We start from the raw sequence: 22,660 nt of genomic DNA, 5'->3' as shown, positions 1-22,660 counted from the left end.
AAGTTGTATCTATATATTTTACAACTGGGTCATTAAAAATGAAAAAAAAATGATTTTCTATAATATATGTGATGCAAGCAAGGTTGAGGCTCTTGTCTTTATTCATTGTATTACCAATGGGTGACTCAGGCCAAATACTGTTTCAGCATATTATCTGCTGACGCTTCTTTGATGAAGCAGAATAAGAAGAAGTAATAGGACGACTTTTGGCACCCAGAGATATCTCGTCGTCTCAAACATTCCTGGGAGCATCAATCTGAGTTTTGGTCAACCATGAACATGAATCAGCTTTCTGAGTATGTAGAAACAGATCCTACTGGTCGATATGGACGTGTAAGTAGAGGAACAGACTCTATGCTGGAACATTTTTTATCTGGAACAGTTAACAATTCAGACCTTTTCTGTAACACTTTTTTGTTCTGGAACAGTTTGAAGAAGTTCTTGGAAGGGGAGCGATGAAGACGGTGTTCAAAGCAATCGACGAGAAGCTTGGAATAGAAGTAGCGTGGAGCCAGGTGAAGCTAAAAGAGGTTCTCCGTTCCTCTGTTGATCTACAGAGGCTCTACTCTGAGGTTCATCTTCTCAGCACTCTCAACCACAAATCCATTATTCGTTTCTACACTTCCTGGATCGATGTTGATTCCCATACTCTCAACTTCATCACCGAGTTGTTCACTTCTGGGACCCTCCGACAGTAATTCTCTTTCACCTTTTCTTCTGAATAGTTACTCAGTTTTTTTGCTTTGTATGATGCTGTCCCGTTCTTGTGCAGATACAAAAATAAGTACATGCGGATAGATATCCGAGCAATCAAGTCTTGGGCTCGGCAGATCTTGGAAGGGCTTGTTTATCTCCACGAGCATGACCCTCCTGTTATCCATAGAGACCTAAAGTGTGATAATATCTTTGTTAATGGGCATCTTGGACAAGTCAAGATCGGCGATCTTGGTCTTGCAAGAATGCTCCGGGACTGCCGCTCTGCTCATAGTGTCCTCGGTAATCGTTTGTTCTCACTTTTCGTTCTAATCATTTGCTTAGACTTAGTTAGTGCTTCTTTTGCGTAGGCACTCCCGAGTTCATGGCTCCAGAATTATTTGAGGGAAACTACAACGAGCTCATTGACGTTTATTCCTTTGGTATGTGTTTTTTGGAGATGATCACCTCTGAGTTCCCGTATAGTGAGTGTAACAGTCCGGTGCACATTTACAAGAAAGTTTCTTCGGTATGTCATTCGATCTGTTAGCATATGGATGAAGCTATCATTTGAACCGGGAATGAGACTTGTAATGTTTTCTTTCCAGGGAAAGCTACCAAGCGCCTTTTATAGAGTTGAAGACATTGAGGCACAGATTTTCATCAGGAAATGCCTCGTGCCTGCCTCACAGAGAGTGTCAGCAAGAGAACTATTGCAAGATCCATTTCTCTCCTCTGACGAGTCATGGATGGTGTACGCGAGAGGGGCTGGGAATCTGAAGCCCTTCTTGAATGAGAATGAAATGGACAGACTTAAGTTGGAAGATGATGAGTTAGGAAGGACCCAGATGACCATCACTGGGAGGCTGAAGGCTGAAGATAACACAATCTTACTGGAAGTAATAATCGCAGATGAAAATGGTAAAAGGGACCTAGTTTATTTAGCTGATGATTTTCTTATCTCTCGGTCACATGATTGTTTCTTTTTAGTTCCAGGTATGGCAAAGAAAGTGGCTTTCCCCTTTGGCATCATGAATGATACTTCCGTTGATGTTGCAATGGAGATGGTAAAAGAACTTGAGATCACAGATTGGGATCCAGTAGAGATTGCTGAAATGATTGATGGAGAGATCTCTTCTTTGGTGCCTGGTTGGAGGTACGAGGAAGGTGATGAAACCCCTCATGTTTATCATTCTTCGTCATCCTCCCAAGCTTCATTCTCTAACTACATGACACGAGGCCGTCAAGATTGGCAACAAGGTATGGAAAGTAACTACCAGATTTAACGTGTGTAGTGTGATTCAGATGTTTACACAAAAGTTTTTTGATAGAAGATTAATACTGCAGATGATCTTCACGATGAGACGCATTCTCAGAGTTCTTACAGTTCAGGGTCTTTGTCCAACCTCAACTACACATATGTTGATGAGAACAGCTCCCAACCTCCTGCTGTGAATAGAACTCACAACGTAACGAGGTTTCGCCCCGAAGAAAGCTATCATGTACGTTCTGGGAAAGCCAACATGCATGCAGCTTCTAGTTCGAGTAACTTGAGACAGGCTTCAGACAACCGCACACTTCCAAGGAACCGCTCGCTTGCAGACGTGCAGGGCCAGTTACTGCAGCGGTCGCTGACGGAAGAGGCTAGAATAAGAAGGTTGATCAGAACTGTTGGAGACGTGGAAGCAGTTGGGTTTCAGCCACCTTACGCGGTTTCCCGGAAGCCACCGAGTTCAAGGCGGTAGCTTCTCCCTTAGTTTGAAAATATACTCTAAATCTGTATTCATGTAATATCTATAGTGTAGTGTGTAAAAAACAAACTTGCTGCTTCAATAATATAAAAGGTTACACGTGTGTTTGATCAAGTTGCATGCGCTTGGCCTCGGAGAGAAGGGAGTTCTCAGGTGACGTGAGTCAAATGAAACCATGTCTTCTCGAAAGCCTTGATGATGATGTCATGATACTCACTCGAGTTCAGCGAAAGATAACACGCAAGAAGATCCTCCAGGTCTGTCTGTTCCTTCATCTTGTTCTCAACAATCATCTCAACCATGGATTCTCTGAAATCTCTCTCTGGATCCACCGAAGTCAACACTATCGCGAAACTCTCCGAGTTTCCCTTCCTCTTTGATGTGTAGGATGTACTTGCCTTTGTCTTCCTTCTAGCTTTCTTCGGTGAATTCACCCGAATCCTTGTCCCTGAAGAACCAGCTTTCGGTTTCTTCAGTTTCTGCTGTGTCCTCGTATCACATGTTTTTTGCTTTACAGTCTCAACCAAGACAGTACTCGAGTTGTCTGAGATTGAAGGATCTTCAGAATCAACACTGTTCAAAGCCTTGATGTCAACTGACTTTGATTCAGGTTCATGGGAAAAGCCATAGTTTTGGTCAGAAGGAGATGATGACACAGGCTTAGACGAGCTTCCAACGGTGGACTTAGAGCGGTGACTCCAGGAAGAAGTGAGAGAAACATGAGAACTGAGAGGAGGGTCCAGAATGATTGCATTTACAGAGGTTAATACAGAGCGATGATTCCGATAAGTCGTGAGAGTAACATGAGAGTTTAGAGAGGAGGAAGAGAGCTTGAGCCTTGAGGAAGGCTTGTAAATGGGAGGTGGAGAAGAACTTTGAGGGTGATGAACAGATGAAGAAAAAAGAAGAGTTTCACGGAGCTTTCTTGAGGAAGAAGCATCAGTGGAGGAGAGGTGTTTGGGAGAAGAAGGAAGGCGTTTTCTGCTACTTCTGCTGATTCCTTTGAGCTTGTAGAGCCATGAGTGAGGCATAATGGCTGAAAATCTGAACTTGTGTGTCCCCATTTTCTGATCCATTTCTGACAGGATTTTGAAAAAAAAAGAAGTAAAACAGAAGCTAAAGAGGATTCTGGTTGGGGACCACTCGCTCTCTCTCTCTCTCTCTCTCTCTCTCTCTTATGTTCCTCTGTTTTGTCTCTTTTAAATGGGAAATCATTGTCTCTTTGTCCCCCAAATGTCACATTGATTCACAACCAAGAATCTGTAAAGATCAAACAAAAAGATCTTAAAGTTAACTTAAGACTGGTCGGATCGGGCAATCATGGATCCCACAGTTACATGACGTGAACTCCACACTTTCTTCACTAATGACGTTAACTTAACATCAACATGATGAGTTTATCAATAATCACTCTCCTTCAACAGCCCATAAGGTCAAGCAAAAGCCCAGTAACAGACATTTAACTCCAAAACCATCAGAGAGAGAGAAACAGAACATCAACAGCTAGCTAAACCCTGAATCTCATTTCTTCCAAACTATCAAAAGCTTTTCTCTGATGGGAATCGCCTCCCCTGCAAAGGTTTCACCCAAGGTTCTAAAAATCGGTCTAGGCGGCCTCAGCATCAACTTGGTACTATCCGAAACGATTTTTTTAAAAATCTGATTTATATTTGTATTGATTTATACGATTCAAATTAGTTTAAATTGTTCTAAGTCGGTTAAAATCGGTTTACATCGATCTAAATTAGTCTGAATATGTTAAATTAAGAAATAATGGTATTACAAATCTACAAATTTGTCTAATTTCTTTTGTTTTGTAATTTGTATAACTTAATTTTGATTAATTCATCATAATTAGATTTAAAAACTAAAACATGTCATATAAATATATAATATATATAAAATAAATAAATAATTTGCTAAAGCCTAGACCTCGTCTATGCCCCCAAATAATCCGTTTAGTCTCTAGTACTCTATAAAGCACCTAGTTACCGGCTAGAGATTTTTTAAACAGAAGGAAGTGGGTTAATGTTTAATGATTACAGATGATGGTGAGTTCAAGATCAGGAGCTGGCATCAAAAGCTTTTCCTATCTTCAGAACTGCACTTTCTCCAAATTATCAAAAGCTTTTCCTATCTTTATCACAAACGGAAATGGTAAGAAACTCATATACGTTTTAACATCAGAGCTAAGAAAATCCAAAAACTCGAACAAAACTTCTCAAAACTACAACGATTCCTCCTCCTGTTGCTGTTCTGTCTCTTGCTGTGAACCAGACACCAACCCCTCATCTTTGTCGCTCTGCCATACCCAAACAATATCAGCAAGAGCAGGCCTAAGATCCTCTTTCACCAACTTCTGATACTCCAAAGTATCTCCATTACATTTCTTCACTTCCACCATATGAAACGTCGGCGTCACTTGAAATATCTCCGCATCCATCGAAACTACTCCTTTCTTTCCCTCCTTCAAACGTTCCATTTGTAACAAACCTGCTTCTCTCTTTCTTATCCTCAGCTTCAATCGTTGCGCCGCTTCCTCCATCTTAGATATGATCTCTGAAGCAGGCTTCTTAGATGTGAATCTAGACTCTCGCTTGTCACACACGTCACCAAAAAGTCCTGACAAATCAAACCTAGAAGACAATGCAATTACATCAAACGCGTTTATGCTTCTAGGCTGGTCTGTATTGCTCTCCTCTGAACTCATCTCTTTGACTCGTTTCTCCATATTTTTCTTTTTCATGTGTAAACCTTTTCTAAACCAAGAACTCTCCCTAATCTTTGCAATAGTGATTCTTGTTTCAGGGTTAGGGTCAAGCATCTTACACAAGAGTCTCTTTACTTCGGGTGCAAACCAGCTTGGTGCCTTGAACTCTCCTCTTCCTATCTTCCTATACACCTCCATCAAGTTAGAGTCATGGAAAGGGAGGTAGCCAGCCAACAGAACAAACAAAACCACCCCACAAGACCAAACATCTGCCTTGGTCCCATCATATCCCTTTCTATTAATCACTTCAGGAGCAACATAAGCAGGAGTGCCACAAGTAGTGTGAAGGAGACCATCTTGGCGTTTGCAGTCAGCAAGGGCGCTTAAACCAAAATCAGACACCTTGAGATTGTCGTCCTCATCAAGCAATATATTCTCTGGCTTGATGTCACGGTGATACACTCCCCTGCTGTGGCAAAAGTCAACCGCGTTGATGAGCTGGTAAAAGTAGTTCCAAGCAACGTCATCTCTCAGTTTTCCTTTGGTGAGTTTGTTGAAAAGCTCTCCGCCTTTGCAGTACTCCATGACGAAGTAGATTCTTGTTTTTGTTGCCATGACCTCGTATAGTTCCACGATGTTAGGGTGTTTAGCAATACGCATTACGGATATCTCTCGCTTGATCTGGTCCGTAAGGCCAAGTTTTATAACTTTTTCCTTGTCGATCATTTTTATGGCAACGCTTTGGTTAGTACGAATACTTCTTCCGTAGTAGACTTTGGCGAAAGTGCCTTGGCCTAGTAACCTTCCGACTTCGTATTTATCGGTCAAGACACTTGGTTTGTTTTCCATCTAATCTACAAAAACTTAACCAGGCAGAGACAGAACACTACTTGAGAGTTGGTGGTGGTAAGACAACATTTTGAGTCTCTAGTGGATTGGTTGAGCGGTATGAATACACCTCTCAGAGCCTGTGGAGCAAAAATAAACAAAGCAATGCGATCGCAGTTACAAACACACAAACTCTCAAACACTTGAGCCCTAAACCAGAACTAATCATTCCGGTTTACTTTCCTCCCACGTTACCTCATATATTGACTATCGGGAGAACATCTCTTCGAGAAAAGATACAAGAAGTCAAAATGAATATGGTTTAAGACAACCACAGCTGTTTCTAGAAACGAAGACGTGCAGATCTCCAAGGATCTTCTTTGTTTCTTTATGCTTATTTTTTTAAGACAGAACAAAAAGGAAGAAAGAAGAAGATGAAAAAGAAGTTGAACGTCATTGGCCGTCCACGCACATTAATAAAAATAATAATATCAATCTAATAGTTAAATAAGGCAGAGAAGGCCACTTGTTCCTCTCTCTCCCTTCTCCATTATGTGCCTTTACACTTGTCTACTAACTGGTTAACTTACTTTTCACCCAACGGCTCTCCTTTCGCCACCATATTTTAAAATGAAATTCATCAAATCTCCTTTTTCTTTTAACTTTATCAGATCTCATGTTAAAAAAAAGGTTTGACAACAATGACTTCTTGTTAACAACGGTCTGATGCATGATGGATTTGTGGAATAGAAATTTAAAAAGTGTTTTTAGAGAAAAAAAGTGTTTTTTTATTGGGTATGTTGCACTCAAGCTAAACTTCAAAGATTATGAATCTTTCTTTTTATTTGATATTGTACTTTTTTGTCTCTTACCGGGTTTTCTTGGGATACAAGCAATACTTTGTTTCTTCGGATGTTGGTGTTGATGCTCCCAATGGTATATAACCTCTGCATTAATTTGATTTGTTTGCATTTTAGTAGCAAGATCACATAACTTTTGGGGGTTTTCCAGGTTTGAAGAAAAGATTGTTTGAAATATTCAAAGTCTGATGCGACAGTGTACTGGACTTATTGGATGCAACAGAGGAGGACGCGATTCTGAGAAGAGATATGTATGATAGAACTCCTAGTTTCACTTGGAGTAAAGGCCGTGTTACGCTGCTTGGGGATTCTATTCATGCAATGCAGCCAAATACGGGGCAAGGTGGATGTATGGCCATTGAGGATAGTTATCAATTAGCATTGGAGCTTGAAGAAGCTTGGAAACAGAGTGTTACAACTAATAGGCATGTTGATATTGTTTCCTCTTTGAAAAGGTATAAACTAAGACACAAATTTTTTAAGTTTAGGGGGTGTTAGTGGGGATGAGATTTATAATGAGTCTAAATCTAGTGTTATTGGTTTATAGATTCTCATATTCTCATTAAAATCTATTGTTATTGGTTTGATGATTCTATAATTCTATACAAAATCATTTGTTATTCAAAAAATTTAGATTTTAATGATTCTACAAATCTATTAAAGTAAGTGTTATTGGGAGTTAAATTCTTATCATTTTAACTTACAAATTAAGATTTTGAGAATACTACATGTTTACCTTGAATTCTTAGAATCATTACATTACTTTATTTTCATAGATTTTCATAATATACAAAATTCTCTACATCTTTTTCCAAATTTAACAAATCTTTCAACTTTTAAAATCAACAAACTCTATAAAAATCTAAGTCCCACTAACACCCCCTAAAGTTAAGTACTAAACAACATGATCTTTGAATTGGTTTCTAAAGATAGGAAGAATCTAGAAGACTGAGAATGGCTATTATCCATGAAATGGCGAGAATTGCTGCAATAACGGCTTCAACTTACAAAGCATACTTAGGTGTTGGGCTTGGGCCTCTCTCTGTGAGTAAATTTTTTGATGATAGATATGCAAAATAAAGAAAGAAGCATTAGGTTGTGTACGCCAATTTTCATATCTGTCTTTTTAGTTCTTGGCCAAGTTTAGAGTACCACATCCCGAAATAGTTGGTGGAATATTCTTCATGGACATTACTATCTCCTAACAGGGGGATTTATATGGCAATTTCTGGCCCATCCCATTCTTTTAAATCTTATATATATATATATATATATATATATATATCTATAAAATGGACATTTTCATATTTTCAAATCTCAATTTATATATATAATATATATACAACTAATGCTTAAGTTCTTGGACACTTTCGAAATGAAACTAAGATGATTTTATACTAAATAAGCTATTAATTTTTTTGCTCGTCTACAAAAATCTCCTATACATTATTTACAAAGTGATTTTGACACATGTTATTATCACATTAATTTTAAAAATAAAATGATGACATGATACTAATAAAGATTACATGGTTTGAACTAATTGTGACATGAACATTTACATTTTATGTTGTTTTATAATTTTGGTAAGTTTTTAAAATAAGGTAATAACTTATAAATCATTCTTAATATAACAATAAATAGTAAAGTTAGAAATCTAGTAATATATAATAATTTTCAAAAATATTATTTAATTTTATTTAAATAATTTTATAATTTTTATTATTAAAACAAATCTTAAAACATTTATGCATTTTCAAAAAAAAAAAAATTCTAATCATGGTATGGCTAAGCTCTCTCAATTCTTTTCACGCTTTCATCGTTAAGATGGTACAAGCTAGGTTAAGTCCTTTAGGACAAGTGCCCTTACGAAACTTCCTAGCCCAAAATCGAAATAAACCCTTCCAATCCGGTTAGCAAATAACTGTTGCTGGTTTAGCGATGAATAAAGTTTATTTCGGTTAAAGAAGAAATAATCTTGAACGCATCTCATGAATGGGTGGTGTATAGATCACAGTTTGGAAAATTTGGTGGAATCTTGGATGTGATTGCAACGGAAAAATGAAGAATGAAGTTTAATTGCTTGATTTCTGTTACTGATTCTCGACCGGACTGGACCGGGATAGGAATTTTCGTAACAAGTGTCCAAAGAGTGTTTAGTGCAATCAGTAACTGCATTAATTTCAGACACACTTTATATAATAAGAGGATAATACGATTTAACTATATTATTAGGCCGGTACAAAATAATGGGCCTGACTTAAAAGAACAAAACAGTTGGTTCTAATAGCTGGGCTGGTCTACAAATAAAAACATGAGCTGGTCTGGACATTATTACGGCCCATATAAAGCGCACATGACAACCCAGAGTCAGAGCTAGGGTTTCTCTATAAATAGCTTTATCTGTTCCCGACCAAAGACAAGGGTTGGCTTACAACTAAACTAGTTTGATAAAGATCCATATTTTTCACTTTCGTTTTTTTTTTGGAAAAGGTCTAAACATTATGCTCAGATCTGAAGGAAGATTTGTTAAAACTCAAGATTTTGCTCTGCTCAAAAACCAGGCGGATGTCTTTGTCCCGGATGAAGGTTCATAACTCCGACGATGATCTGTTATATCTATGAAGGTACTTACGCTATTTTTCTTAATCTAGTGCTCAGATCTAAACAAACAAAGTGTCAGACTTTAACAAAGATTCATATATTTCTCTTCGTTTTTGTTAAAGGTCACAGGTCAATATCGTGTATGTTCAGATCTGATGGAGGATTTGTTAAAAGTCAAGTTCTTGATGCTGGAAATGCCGGCGGATGTATATGACCCGATTTAACTCTGAAGGTAACGGTCCAGTTTACTTTTTATTGCTTATAGTAAACATCTTTAGGGTCTGGGCTTTTGTGAAAGCCCAATGGCATTGGCCTAATCGGCCTAATCATTCTAGCTCTCCCGCTTATAGGTTTCCAAAATTTTCGCTTCTAGGCTTCCCGCTCTTAATTTCCCCCGCTCCTAATTTTCCCCGCTCTTAATTTCCCCCGCTCTAGTGTTCCCCACTCATCCTTTATAAATAAGAGATAGCTTTTTTATTATTAACTGATCAAATAATCAAAATGCGCAAACGTGTTTATCCAGGTTTACCCAGTGAAAGTGACAGCGAGAGTTCCGAATCAGATGGTAACGCTGGCAGTGGCACTGACGACCTCGACTCGGATGGTAATTATTTTTCTTTCTAGTTCTACCTCTTTTCTTATTTTTTTTTGGCGATCTGAATCATCCCGTTTTTGTTTAACCGCTTCAGATGCAGCGGAGCTCGGAATCTTCCGCGGATCCAGGTTCATTGAATCCGGACTCCCTCCAGGTAGCGTCGGAAGGATCGAGTTTGCCCCTGCCCGAGGTTGTTTGATTTTATTCAGTTCTCGCAGATCGTTTCTAGTTTTTTTTAGGGATCTGACATTATTTTTTATTTGCGATCTGCTTCAGTTGATTATCGGACCTGGTTTAGGCTCGGTATGATCCGCCGTATTGTTTTCGGACCTGGTGGGAAGACTACTCATGTTGCTATAAGGGGTGATTGTGATCTTGAGAATCGCCCTTTATCAGATTCCGATGGTATTGGCCTCTCTATTCAGTTTGTTTTTTTCACTATTGTCATTGTCTTACACTTTTCACTTATTTGATCAGATGATCCGAAGATCAAGAAGCCTACTTGGGGTGCTGGTGTTGATGCCATCACTCAAACACATACCCATCCCATTGCTGGTTTGCTGTTCACTCAAACAACACCGAGACCCTATGAAGATGGCGCTATTGATGCTTATGAAGATGAGGAGATCGAGTGTGCCCCTGCCCCAGGTTGTTTGGTTTTATCCAGTTCTCGCCGATCGTTTCCAGTTTTATTTGTTTTTCCTTTTTTATTTGTGATCTGACTTTTTTTTTTTTTTTTTGATCTGCTTCAGTTGATTATCGAGGCTGGAGGAGGCCCGGTATGCGCCACCGTATTATTGCCCGACCTGATGGGAAGCTGTTTTCTGTTGGTGAAAGGGGTGATCGTGATCTTGAGAATCGCTCTTTATCAGATTCCGATGGTATTGATCTGTCTCTTGTCAACTTGTTTCTTCCACCATTGTTATTGTCTTTTACATTTGTCACTTATTTGATCAGATAATCCGAAGGTCAAGAAGCCTACTTGGGGTGCTGGTAGTGATGGCATCACTCTAATCTATATCCATCCCACTTTTGGTTTGCTGTTCACTCAAACAACACCGAGACCCGATGAAGATTAGGTGGTGGCCGATGAAGATGAGGTGGTGGCCGGTGAAGATGAAGAGGTGGCGAGTTTTAAAAAATCTGTTTCCATGTTTTTTTTTTCGGTCTTTCAATGCGTTTTTTCTTTACCTAAAACTAAAATCATCTTGAAATGTGGACACGAGCATCTTATTGATGGCAATATTGCAAATTCCGGTTTATTTGAAACCAATACTTTAAATATGGTTAATCGTTTATCTTTATTTAATAATGAGTCAATTCAAATAAGCGCCGTTATTATTGTATTTCTGAAACATAACGTGAGAGGTTGACAAAAACGCTTCATGCTTTTAATTTTTTTCTGGTCCTGTGTCGAGTGAAGATACGGAAAGTAAAAACGAAAGAGCCCCCGCAAAGAAATGAATCTAGAACCCCTATGGGGCCACACACAGATTCTTTTTAGGCCTTTTTAATGCGTTAAGGTCCATTAAGCCATGTTTTAATGATCCTAAATGGGCCATATAACTCAGCTCCGTTCACCTAATCCCTACCAATCACGGAAGTGCGTTTTGTAACCAACACCACCCACTAAGGGCCTGACTGGTTCAAACGCAGCGGTTGCGGTTGCAGAAGTTTGTGGATGCGGACGATTGCGGTTTCTAGCGGTTTTAAGATATTTGTACGATTGGTAATGCGGTTAAAAATTGGTGCGTTTGCGGGTGACTTATGACTGATTAACTACCAAATGCGGTAATAGTCAAATAATAAATTAACAATATTTACATTTAATATAATTATAAAAATATCAAAAACTATAAAATTATAATAAATATAAATATAAGAAAGTTATAATTTTAATTTTTGAAAATTTATTGAAATTGATTTTATTATAAAATTTTATAATATGAATTAAAATATAATAGATATATTTTAATATTTTCATAATTTCAATTTTAAATTTAAAATTTTTATTAAATATTTTTACTTTTGTATATATATTGTTTTAAAAAAAAGAAAAATATTTTACCCTCCCGCAACCGCCCGCAACCGCAAACGCTAGCTGGAGCCAGCTTTTGAATTTATGAGATTTAGAGCGGTTTGAAACGGTTTAGAGCGGTTTGAGTGATTGTTGCAAACCGCCGACAACCGCTACTAACCGCAAAAGCTGCGTTTGCGGGTGGTAGCGGGAAAACCAGTCGCCTCCTAACACTAAAAAACCCAAAATTCATCAAGTAACTAAAATCATCATCATCTCTCTCTTCTTTTCTCTTCCTATCTCTCTCTGCTCTCTTTCCTAAAAACTAATTTTGCTTTTTCTCTTGGTTACTTGACAAAGAAACCCATCATTTAAACCATGCAAGAAAGTACTCTCCAGATGGCGGTCCAGAAAAAAAGTACTCAAATCGCCGCAAGGAAAATGAAATCTTGATTACGGACAAGAAAGTCATGAGGAACGTTTGTAACGCGATGACTGACGGATTTTCACGTGATGGATTAGGATTCGAACTTACGGACAAGGGTCCCGCTATCCATTACAAAGACGTGTCGGTTCATCTACCTCCTCTACCCGCAGGTTCACAAGTTCAAAGCATGGCCATGTCCTGTTTACTTAACCGCGAGAAAGATTGGGTAGTGGGTGTCACGTTATCGGGATCTCGGTTGAGTGTATGTAGGCCTTTCGGGAGCTGTAAATGGATAGACATAAAAACGCTCCTGCCTTTATCAACCCTATGTCGAGGAGGCAACAACTTGTGCTATTTGGAAGAGGAGCAAAGACGAACTCGAGTTCATGGACTTGAAGTTTGACGATCTTCCAGCCTCTCGGTGTGTGAGGAGGTTGCGAACTTGAGTTCATTTTCAAGAATAGACCACCTTGTGGAGTCGCCGGCCGTCCAACTTTTCCTTGTCAAGTGGTATAGCATATAATTAATTTACTAAATCGATTTTATTTCTATAACACATATACAAAGATTTTATTCAAAAGTTCGTTTGGTGGGTTCTAAGTGGATGAGTGTAGTATTGGCTTTATCATTTCTTAGCAGGTATGGTGAGGACTCATTGTTGTGGGTGGAATCAGACTCAGACTCAGACTCCGACAAGGACGATGATAACGAGGTAACAACATTGAAGCACGTAACGAAAAAATTCATGGTGTATAGGGAGGGGGAGCAATCGTGTAAATATGGTAAGACAATGATCTGCACAGAAGACATTGGAGATCTTTTGCAATCGACTATTCAAGCCCTCAGTCTCCGGAAAATTCCTCGTAAGCATTAACTATGCAAATAATAATAATAATTAAGTTTTTCTTTCAACTTTTTGATATTATTGTTTCTGGCTACTTCGACATCCCCTATATATTAATCTCGGAGCATTACAACATATTTCGTAGCCAAGTGTCATCACGACAATGATTTGTAGAATGGTTAGAAAAATAAGTTGGTCCATATAAACATATACTATGTTTTTTATTAACCTAACTATCAAATTAATTAGTAGTGTACAAAAGAATATTTTTCTTTTTCTCAAATAAAAGCTACGGAATTACCTAATATGGTTAACATATACTCTCTCTGTTTTTTGTTGTAAGTAGTTTAAGTAAAATTTGTTTGTTTCAAAATATAATTAGTTTTCATAATTTTAAGTAACTTTTATTTTATTGGGTATAGTGTGACCAATCAAATAATATATATTTGTTTATGATTGGTTTAACTACACCTAATTTATATATCAAATGCTAATTTTGGAGAAATTAATAACTTTCTTAATGATTGTGCATTCACCTAAAACTACCTACATAAAAAAAACAGAGGGAGTATATGACAATTAATGATTATAAATAATACATATTTGATAACAATTTTTCTAATTTCTCTCTTTTTTTGTTTAATTTTATACTATTAAAAAAATTCAATAATCACATTAAGCACACAATAAAAAAATTAAATTTTTTCTTATATGTTATATTTTAATTTTTAAAAACAACTATAAATTACTAAAAATGGTAAAAATCACACATTGAAAATTTTGTGATCAATGGATTAATTTTTTTTTGTTTAAGAAAGATACAAATGATCATATATCGTAGGATGGACGTTCGGATACACGTTTGAGTTTGTATCGAATATTTCAGTATGAAGGTATAGAACCCATTCGGGTAATTCTATATTTCGAGTCGGGTTTGGGTATTTTATGTACGGATTCAGATATTTTGGGTAGGGTTTGGATATTTAAATTTTGAGGAAAAAATAAATAAATTATTCATTGTTTAAGTTTTTTTTTTCTATTTAAAATATATTTTAACTTAACTGGTTTTCTAATTTTTAAAAGAGTAAACCATTAATAGGTTAGAAAGAAACTAATTTAGTAGTTGTTTTGAAATTTTATATGCAACTTTTGTTAATGCAAGAAACAAGCAAATGATTTTGTCCATAAATATATGTATATTATCTAATTTTGAGCATTAAACACCATTAATACAAATATTTTGAATAAAATGAGAGAAATAAACTAGAAATACAGGGTTAAATATACTTATATTTGGTTATCTTTGGATATCCATTCGGGTTCGGATATTACCCGTTCGGATTCATATATTATCCGAACTGGTGAAATAAGTAATTTGTTTTGTTGTTCTTAAATTAGATGATTTTTAGACCGAGCTGTTGCATATATACTAGACAAACATTTATATTTCGAATCTGCCCTTATATTCTATAACAACTTGATATATTAGATTTGAACACTAACTTGTTAATATAGTTTGCAGGTAATTTTTTCAAAATTTTGATTCTTAGATATGTATCTGAAGTGAAATTATTTTTAAAAATGTCTATTTTTTAAAATTGACACTTGTGTAATTCACTGAATTCATAGAAGAAGTAAAAAAAAAAAAAAAACTTAACTCATATCGATGAAACAAAGACGGGAACGAAATCACAATTTTATAGAGGTAGAAAATGATATCACTTATGGAAATTAAATAGTAAAGAAATCGAGAGCATAAAACCTTATCCCTATTCGTCATTATACAATCGATATTGCCTATTTGGTTTTGGTGATTTGTGTCAGCCGCAAACTTTAATTTTCTTTTGTGTATATAAAATTTCAAAAATAATTAAAATGAGATTTAATACGTTAATATATTTAAGAGTCCAACATTTGTATTCATCATTTTATATTCGATAAAAATTGTAGTGTTGTAAAATGTCAAAATAATTTAATAAATAAGCATTATTATAAAAACTCACTTTGCGATGTGCGCAGAATGTTATCATCTAGTTATATATTACTAGAGATTTTTTCCGCGCTTCGCGCGGATTGTGTCTTATAAATTTATTTTATTTATAATATTATTTGTCGGTTTTTTTTTTACATTAACTTCTTGTTTTTCCAATGTTAGTTTTTCTTAATTTAAATTTATATGTTTATAATTTTTCATTTTTCTTGTTGTAGATGGAGAACTATATTTTTTATTGATGGTTTTTTGTATGTGACATAAACTTTTCGAAATTTTAAAATAATGTTATATATAGTACGATTAACACATTAAAAAAGATAAACATATTCAGGCACATTTTACACAGGTTTTATATGCATAATTTTAAACATTATATATGTATATATTTTAAGTTTGAAACATGTAAATGCTTTTTAAAGCTAAATACTTGTTCTGAGTTTACATAATTTATCGAAAGTTTTATCTCTTTTTAAATTCAAATCACAGAAAAAATATATCAAAAAGTCAGTATAGATGGGTTTTTTGGGCTTTTAAATCAACACTGAAAAATTACATGAATCAGATAACAACAGTTTTATAAACAACTGGATAAAATTTGACCGAGCCAAAGATTTTCACACAATATGTTCTTTCTTCTTCAAATTGCGAAGAGTCTATAGGCACAAGAAAAAAAAAGTTTTGTTTCACTTATATAACATTTTTTTTCTTTTACACATGGAGTTTATTACACTGTTATAAGCAATGGAAAACTCTATTCATATAAAATTCACTTCTATGCATTTTGACAAAGAAGAATTTTAGCTATCTTTATTTTCTCTATGATTCAAATCTTACGATTTTAATATATGTGCAGATTTCCATGTGAAAAAACACGCACGCCATCTATCATTCAACCTATTACTTTTTCCAAAGTAAACACTATAATCCTTGTTTGGTTAGCTCCACAAATTAATCTCTTTGGATCAGTTTACTAAAAAATATAGATACTAATGTCAGAAAAGAATATAAACACTATCAACAACAAATATTGGCACAAGACTATTTGGTTCAAGGAACATATTCTACGTAATACGTTTATATCATGGCTGGCTTTGCGGAGAAGACTGCCAACCAAGGATCGCTTGAGGCGTTGGGGGTTAAATGTCTCAGGAACATGCGTTCTTTGTAATCTGGAAATAGAGACTCACCATCATCTCTTCTTTGAGTGCTCTTTCACTCGCTTGATATGGGAGCCTTTTGCTGCTGAAGTTTGGATTTCTCCTCCGGCTGATCTACACTCTGTTGCAGCCTGGATCAATCAACCTCACGTCAACGCAGATACGCATGCTACTCCAGTCATCAAGCTCTACTTTCAGTCAGCCATCTACCTGCTGTGGAAATAGCGTAATGCTCGTGTGTTCACAGCTGTCTCCTCACCTTCATCAGTCATCCTTGCCTCTCTCGACCGTATGATGCGTGACCGTCTCCTCTCTTACCCGACAAGTTCTTCTTTCTCCTCTTCTCTACTTCTTTTTATCTTTCTTGTATAAAACTTCCTTAAGACTTTTTTTACCTTGAGTTGTTGTTGGTTGTTTTTGTTTCTTTGCTGTAATAAGTTGTTTAAAAACAACAGTGTAACCTTTCAAAAAATGATAATCTTAACATCTTACAAAAAAACAACAAATATTGACTTATTTATGTGAATATATATATTTTATTTTAAATCATTATAGTGGACGAAAAAAGCATCATAATTTGTATAACAAATTTTCTTAGATTAACGTCATCATACTCACTATTTTACCATTTTAATTACATAATTTTACATGAGCTTCTTCACCCTACTCGGTTATTTTCTCTTTAATTATAACTACAATATAAAGTTATAAACTATATATATTATAAATTAATAATTTATTTACCCTTGAAGTCTAACGATTAAAAATAGAACATAATTCAATATAGATATGATTCTATTAATAAATTAGTAGTTACAAATTTGAAATTTTTAGAAATATCAAAAGTTGTATGTTAATTAATTATCTTCTAAATGACATTTATTTCTAATTCTTTTTGGATGAGAATATTTTGGCTGAGGTGGATAGTCCCAAAAGCCTTGAATTTAGTCCCTTTTATATAGCCTGGATCAATCAACCTCGCGTCAACGCAGATACGCATGCTACTCTAGTCATCAAGCTCTACTTTCGGTCAGCCATCTACCTGCTGTGGAAAGAGCGTAATGCTCGTGTGTTCATAGTTGTCTCCTCACATTCATTAGTCATCCTTGCCTCTCTCGACCGTATGATGCGTGACCGTCTCCTCTCTTACCCGGCAAGTTCTTCTTTCTCCTCTTCTCTACTTCTTTTTATCTTTCTTGTATAAAACTTCCTTAAGGTTTTTTTTTTACCTTGAGTTGTTGTTGGTTGTTTTTGTTTCCTTGCTGTAATAAGTTGTTTAAAAACAACAGTGTAACCTTTCAAAAAATGATAATCTTAACATCTTACAAAAAAAAACAACAAATATTGACTTATTTATGTGAATATATATTTTATTTTAAATCATTATAGTGGACGAAGAAATCACCTTAATTTTTATAACAAATTTTCTTAGATTCACGTCATCATACTCACCATTTTACCATTTTAATTACATAATTTTACATGAGCTTCTTCACCTTCCCCGGTTATTTTCTCTTTATTTATAACTACAATATAAAGTTATAAACTATATATATTATAAATTAATAATTTATTTACTCTTGAAGTCTAACGATTAAAAATAGAACATAATTCAATATAGATATATGATTCTATTAATAAATTAGTAGTTACAAATTTGATTATTAATTTACCCTTGAAGTCTAACGATTAAAAATAGAACATAATTCAATATAGATATATGATTCTATTAATAAATTAGTAGTTACAAATTTGAAATTTTTAGAAATATCAAAAGTTGTATGTTAGTTAATTATCTTCTAAATGACATTTATTTTTAATTCTTTTTGGATGAGAATATTTTGGCTGAGGTGGATAGTCCCAAAAGCTTTGAATTTAGTCCCTTTTATATAGTAGGATAATAAGGTAAATACATTGGTGTATTGATTGTTATTCACCTTCGTCAACTCATGACCTGGCCTTATATCTTCAGCATTTCTAAAGTTGTTTTTAGTTTCAGAGAAGAGTTTTTGTTTCATCGCAGTCACTAACATAGACTCTTTTCGAACTGTACACCTTATTTTTCTCTTTTCTAATAGAACCAACATCAGTAGTGGTTGTCCCAACGACAACACCATTACCTGCAGGGCTGCAGGCAATAAGACTCACTCTTATATTGGACAATGGACAGATACAGTCATGCAAACACATTGTATGGTTGGAGACGAGTATAACAAGAGGTACTCTCTGCTTCCTTGTTTTCAGAGTGGTCTTCTTTTCGCTTTTACACAAAAAGAGAGTAAATGGGTTTCCAGTTCTGTAAATTTTCAATCATTCACTTTGATTAAGCACAAGGGAATATAGCCCTTTTGAGTTTTGAAGGTTATAAACTACAAAAACAACAATAACTCGAGTTAAGTCACTCTTCTGTGTTGTAATGATGAGGAGCCAACCATAAGGGATCAATTCTTGTCAGGTTCTTGATGTACTTTTTGCTGGTTTGCATAAGCTCGTTGAAGATAACACACTCTGGTTTGGAACGGAACAAAACAGAAGTTGGGTGGATGTGCACAATCTCACCACTTTCCAAAGCCCTGTCAAAGACATTACATGATTACAAAAGTTTTGTTCTTACATATTTAAACAACAAATGAACCATTAACTATATATACCTGTATGTACCATCCATTTGTCTCTGAGCTGCTTTAAGGAAAAACGATGCAGCAAGACATCTACGGTACTCAAGCATGTCATTGCCGGATGAAGACACATTAAAACCCATCTGTTCAACGCTCCCACGAATTTGTCTGCACAACAAGCATATATGTATAACTTTCAAAACTGATCACAAGACGGAATCAAAATCATGTGCCAAAAGAAGACATGACATACCTATAAATGTCACGAGCATGTTTCAAGGAACGGCTATTCACGAAGTTGTCCTTACACCATTTTCTCAAAATTTCATCAACTTCGGCTTCACTGTTTTCCGCCTCCAAGAACTCATTCGACTCTCGATAAACACCAAGATAAGTTAAATGATCCCCTTCAACGCTAGCAAAGTGGTTTCTTGAAGTTCTTGCCTGGCGAAACAAAGATACAGCTGCTTTCATGAACTTGTATATATAAAGAAAAAATGAGATAATCTCTACTCACTCACCTCTTCTCTCTTCTCACGAGGAGGATCACAAAATATGGATTCCACAGAGAGCATTGCAACAGTGATTAACATTTCCTCAAGACAGTAGGACTGATTCGCCAAAATTAGAGCTCTTGAGTAAACTGGATCTACTGGGAGCCGTGCCATTTGATCACCAGCCGGTTCTTCTAGTTTGCAATCATCCGTCAAGGCACCAAGCAAGCGCAACTCCGCCAATGCTTTTACAATGGCGCTCCTGTTAAACATCAGATGACAATCTCTTTTTTTAAACAAAGCAATTAAGAGAATAGATACTTCAGCCATGTGCCAAAAGGAAGTACCTTGATGGTTTATCTATAAAATCAAATCCAAAAATATCATCATATCCCAGAGCCTTGAGCTGCAAAATGACATTAGAGAGATTGCATCTCTTGATCTCTGGTTTGGTTGAATCCTCCATCTTCTCAAATTCCCTCTCACGATAAAGACGAAAACATTTGCCAGGACCCTCACGTCCTGCACGCCCACTAAAGTAAAAAAAAAAGCATATAAAATTGAATGAAAACTTCAAAACTCTAGCTAACCATCAAAAGTGGAAACATAAGCGAATACAGAACATGGTACCTTCTTTGAAGAGCCTGTGTTTTTGATGCTGGAACAACATCAAGCGTCTCCATTCCTTTGCTAGGATCATAGGTTCGTGCCTTAACACACCCAGGGTCTACCACATATCTTATTCCAGGAATTGTAATCGATGTCTCCGCTATACTTGTGGCCAAAACCACCTAAGATATGAAAAATACCGATTAGTTATCAACGTCTCAACCATAAACCACAATGTTGCTGAACTGAACATTTCTAACCTTACGGAAACCAATAGGCGCAGGAGCTGAAACTGTCATCAGCTGATCTGATGAAAAGATAGGCAGTGGAAGTAGCTTCCTCTTGTCTTCAGGTAAATGCTCAAGTCTTTCTTTGACAAGTCTTTCAACAGATTCAATCTCATCTTGTCCAGTGAGGAAAACAAGTATATCACCTGGCTTCTCCTCCAAATGAATCTTTAAAACAAAAAAAAAAAACAAATGTAAAAAAAATTAGATTTAAGCTTTTAAATGCTGGATAGAGGGTAACAAGATCAATTAACCTGAAATATAGTGATGACCAAAGCTGCATCAACATAATAATCTGTTTCAGGATGAACAGTGTAAAGAATGTCCACAGTAAACTGTCTCCTCCCTTGCACATGAAGAGCTTTGGCACCACCGTAATACTCAGAGAATACACGTGCATCATCCAAACTTGCAGACATGATTATCAGCTTTAACGGAGATACATTTGTTTTTGCTTGTACTTCTAACCCTTTATTGCCAATCTCACTTGTCTCGTTAGCAGCCTTTGACCGATCCAGCTGCACCTTTTTAAGCAAGGCCAGTAGAACATCAGTATGAACAGTCCTCTCGTGGGCTTCATCGACAATAATGACTGAATATCTAGAAAGAAGCGGATCCACCAAGGCTTCTCTGCAAAAAAAAAAAAACAGTGATGAGAAGAACAATCAGAGGATTATCTATCATCAAAGAGCAGCATAAAGTTTCTGAATTTACCTCAACAATAAAGCATCAGTCATGTATTTTAAGCTCGTGGAGCTACAAGTAGTATCATCAAACATAATAGAGTAACCAACCCTTTGGCCTAATTGAACATCACACTCCTCAGCTACCCTTTTAGCAACAGTCACAGCAGCGATACAACTCGGCTGTGATATCCCTACCATCTTTCCTCCCCGACAGAATCCAGCATTGAACAGAAACTGAGGCAACTCTGTCAAAAGCAAGAAAAAACATATGATGCAACTTGGTCCAGAAACTAGTTGAGAATTGATAATAAGGTAACTACCGGTTTCACCAACAATAATCAGAATATCATTCTTTTGAACCTCCTCAATAAGACTTTTCTCCACTGTTATTACAAAAAAAAACAATCATAGTTAGTCTCCACGGACATCGAGACGCAAGTATGAATAGGGTAAGTGCAATAACTCGCACCTGAAGCAATAGGAAGAGACTTTCTATGTTCTGCTATCTTCTGCCTCCTCATGCTGTGATACGCCCACATTAAAAAATCGTTACTTTTTGCCCTGGGAATCATGTAAATTGCTCTAGAAAGTAGAGAGACTAACCTGAAGCCAGAATCAACTGGAGATTTAGGGTTCTGTTTGAGTTCTCCTTGCGCCGTTGATGTCATCTCCCAATATTTTCACCGAGATTAGAGCACAGCAGCGTGAGAATTTGCGAATCAGGCAAGAGTTCGTTTAGTTCGAGTTTTGATTTGGGACAGAACAGGAAACGGTGAGGCCTGTGTTTGTGTTCTTCTCTTCTTATACGGTAAACGGAAATTAAGTTTTGCAACTCCCTAGGTTAGTGGAAAATACCGGACGGTTGAACCGGCTGAACCGCTAACTAACTTTTATTTTCTTTTCTCTGTTTGATAGTTGACATCAATTTTGTACCGTAAAGAAGAAAAGTCAAAACCAATTAAACTCCGGTTTACAGTTAATAGTCAGTACTCGTGATTTAGAATTATAATTTATTATTTTTCAAAATGTTAATATTTCCAAGAAAACTAAAAGCAAAACGAAACTAGTGTTATTATATATGTAAAGTATTAACATTTGGCAAGTTACTTAAATACTAACTTTTATAATATACAGAAAATCAAAAGCAAAATAGTAATATTAACAAAAATATTTGGGCAATTGTCAATAATAGCACCTTTTGAAGTTTATGTCTCAAAAATAGCACTAGAAGGATAAAGTCACAAAAATGACATTCATTAAAGTGTAAAATATCCCTAATACCCTTGGTTTAAAATTAAATAAACAAACAAAATAAAATAAAATAAAAATAAAAAAATGAAAAAAAAAATTTTTTTATAGTTTCAGATTATATGATTTCAGATTCAAAATTTTTCTTTTTTTTTTATGAAATTTTTTTTTTGAATTTTTTTTATTTTTTTTTCAAATTTTCTTTTTATAATTTAAAAATACTTTTTGAAACTGTTTTT

At 35.8% G+C, this 22,660-nt stretch overlaps 5 protein-coding genes and 1 pseudogene across 7 annotated transcripts; 3 read left to right on the top strand and 3 right to left on the bottom strand.

Annotated features, from left to right (window-relative positions):
* Window positions 1-276: 276 nt before the first annotated feature.
* Window positions 277-2,438, top strand: LOC106387499 (probable serine/threonine-protein kinase WNK4; the record flags this gene model as incomplete). Its single annotated transcript, NM_001315729.1, is given in 7 exon segments — window positions 277-333; window positions 429-694; window positions 773-996; window positions 1,065-1,222; window positions 1,302-1,614; window positions 1,690-1,953; window positions 2,041-2,438. Coding segments are annotated over 7 exon segments (1,680 nt in total), but the record flags the coding sequence as incomplete, so codon positions are not given.
* Window positions 2,439-2,446: 8 nt separating this feature from the next.
* LOC106407740 (transcription repressor OFP3-like) lies at window positions 2,447-4,033 on the bottom strand. The gene has a single exon (XM_048750585.1). The coding sequence runs from the start codon at window positions 3,518-3,520 to the stop codon at window positions 2,594-2,596; it is 927 nt and encodes a 308-aa protein (XP_048606542.1). The 5' UTR covers window positions 3,521-4,033; the 3' UTR covers window positions 2,447-2,593.
* A 306-nt stretch (window positions 4,034-4,339) lies between these two features.
* On the bottom strand, window positions 4,340-6,433 carry LOC106417492 (CBL-interacting serine/threonine-protein kinase 10-like). Its single transcript, XM_048750563.1, has 2 exons — window positions 4,663-6,433; window positions 4,340-4,571 (listed from the first exon to the last, which is right to left on the bottom strand). The coding sequence occupies exon 1, from the start codon at window positions 6,001-6,003 to the stop codon at window positions 4,672-4,674; it is 1,332 nt and encodes a 443-aa protein (XP_048606520.1). The 5' UTR covers window positions 6,004-6,433; the 3' UTR covers window positions 4,340-4,571; window positions 4,663-4,671.
* A 2,816-nt stretch (window positions 6,434-9,249) lies between these two features.
* LOC125583520 lies at window positions 9,250-11,345 on the top strand. 2 transcript variants are annotated; one of them, XM_048750552.1, is made up of 8 exons: window positions 9,250-9,469; window positions 9,569-9,678; window positions 9,970-10,050; window positions 10,136-10,231; window positions 10,318-10,446; window positions 10,519-10,689; window positions 10,794-10,922; window positions 10,999-11,345. In XM_048750552.1, the coding sequence occupies exons 2-8, from the start codon at window positions 9,651-9,653 to the stop codon at window positions 11,118-11,120; spliced, it is 756 nt and encodes a 251-aa protein (XP_048606509.1). In that variant the 5' UTR covers window positions 9,250-9,469; window positions 9,569-9,650; the 3' UTR covers window positions 11,121-11,345. The 2 variants fall into 2 exon arrangements, with proteins under 2 accessions (XP_048606509.1, XP_048606512.1); XM_048750555.1 differs by having other exon boundaries at window positions 9,254-9,469; window positions 9,576-9,678.
* Window positions 11,346-11,773: 428 nt separating this feature from the next.
* On the top strand, window positions 11,774-13,529 carry LOC125589080 (annotated as a pseudogene).
* Window positions 13,530-18,773: 5,244 nt separating this feature from the next.
* On the bottom strand, window positions 18,774-21,961 carry LOC125575045 (pre-mRNA-splicing factor ATP-dependent RNA helicase DEAH10-like). Of its 2 annotated transcripts, XM_048750547.1 has the most exons (12): window positions 21,777-21,961; window positions 21,643-21,695; window positions 21,494-21,556; window positions 21,202-21,418; window positions 20,742-21,117; window positions 20,461-20,655; window positions 20,222-20,382; window positions 19,939-20,124; window positions 19,619-19,853; window positions 19,351-19,541; window positions 19,131-19,265; window positions 18,774-19,052 (listed from the first exon to the last, which is right to left on the bottom strand). In XM_048750547.1, the coding sequence occupies exons 1-12, from the start codon at window positions 21,839-21,841 to the stop codon at window positions 18,878-18,880; spliced, it is 2,052 nt and encodes a 683-aa protein (XP_048606504.1). In that variant the 5' UTR covers window positions 21,842-21,961; the 3' UTR covers window positions 18,774-18,877. The 2 variants fall into 2 exon arrangements, with proteins under 2 accessions (XP_048606504.1, XP_048606503.1); XM_048750546.1 differs by having other exon boundaries at window positions 21,202-21,556.
* Window positions 21,962-22,660: the final 699 nt, after the last annotated feature.

Source organism: Brassica napus, chromosome A2 (genome assembly GCF_020379485.1).
Source record: "Brassica napus cultivar Da-Ae chromosome A2, Da-Ae, whole genome shotgun sequence".
Lineage (NCBI taxonomy): Eukaryota > Viridiplantae > Streptophyta > Magnoliopsida > Brassicales > Brassicaceae > Brassica > Brassica napus.
The sequence above is the reverse complement of the archived record's forward strand: the minus strand, read 5'-3'. Positions and strand labels throughout refer to the sequence as shown.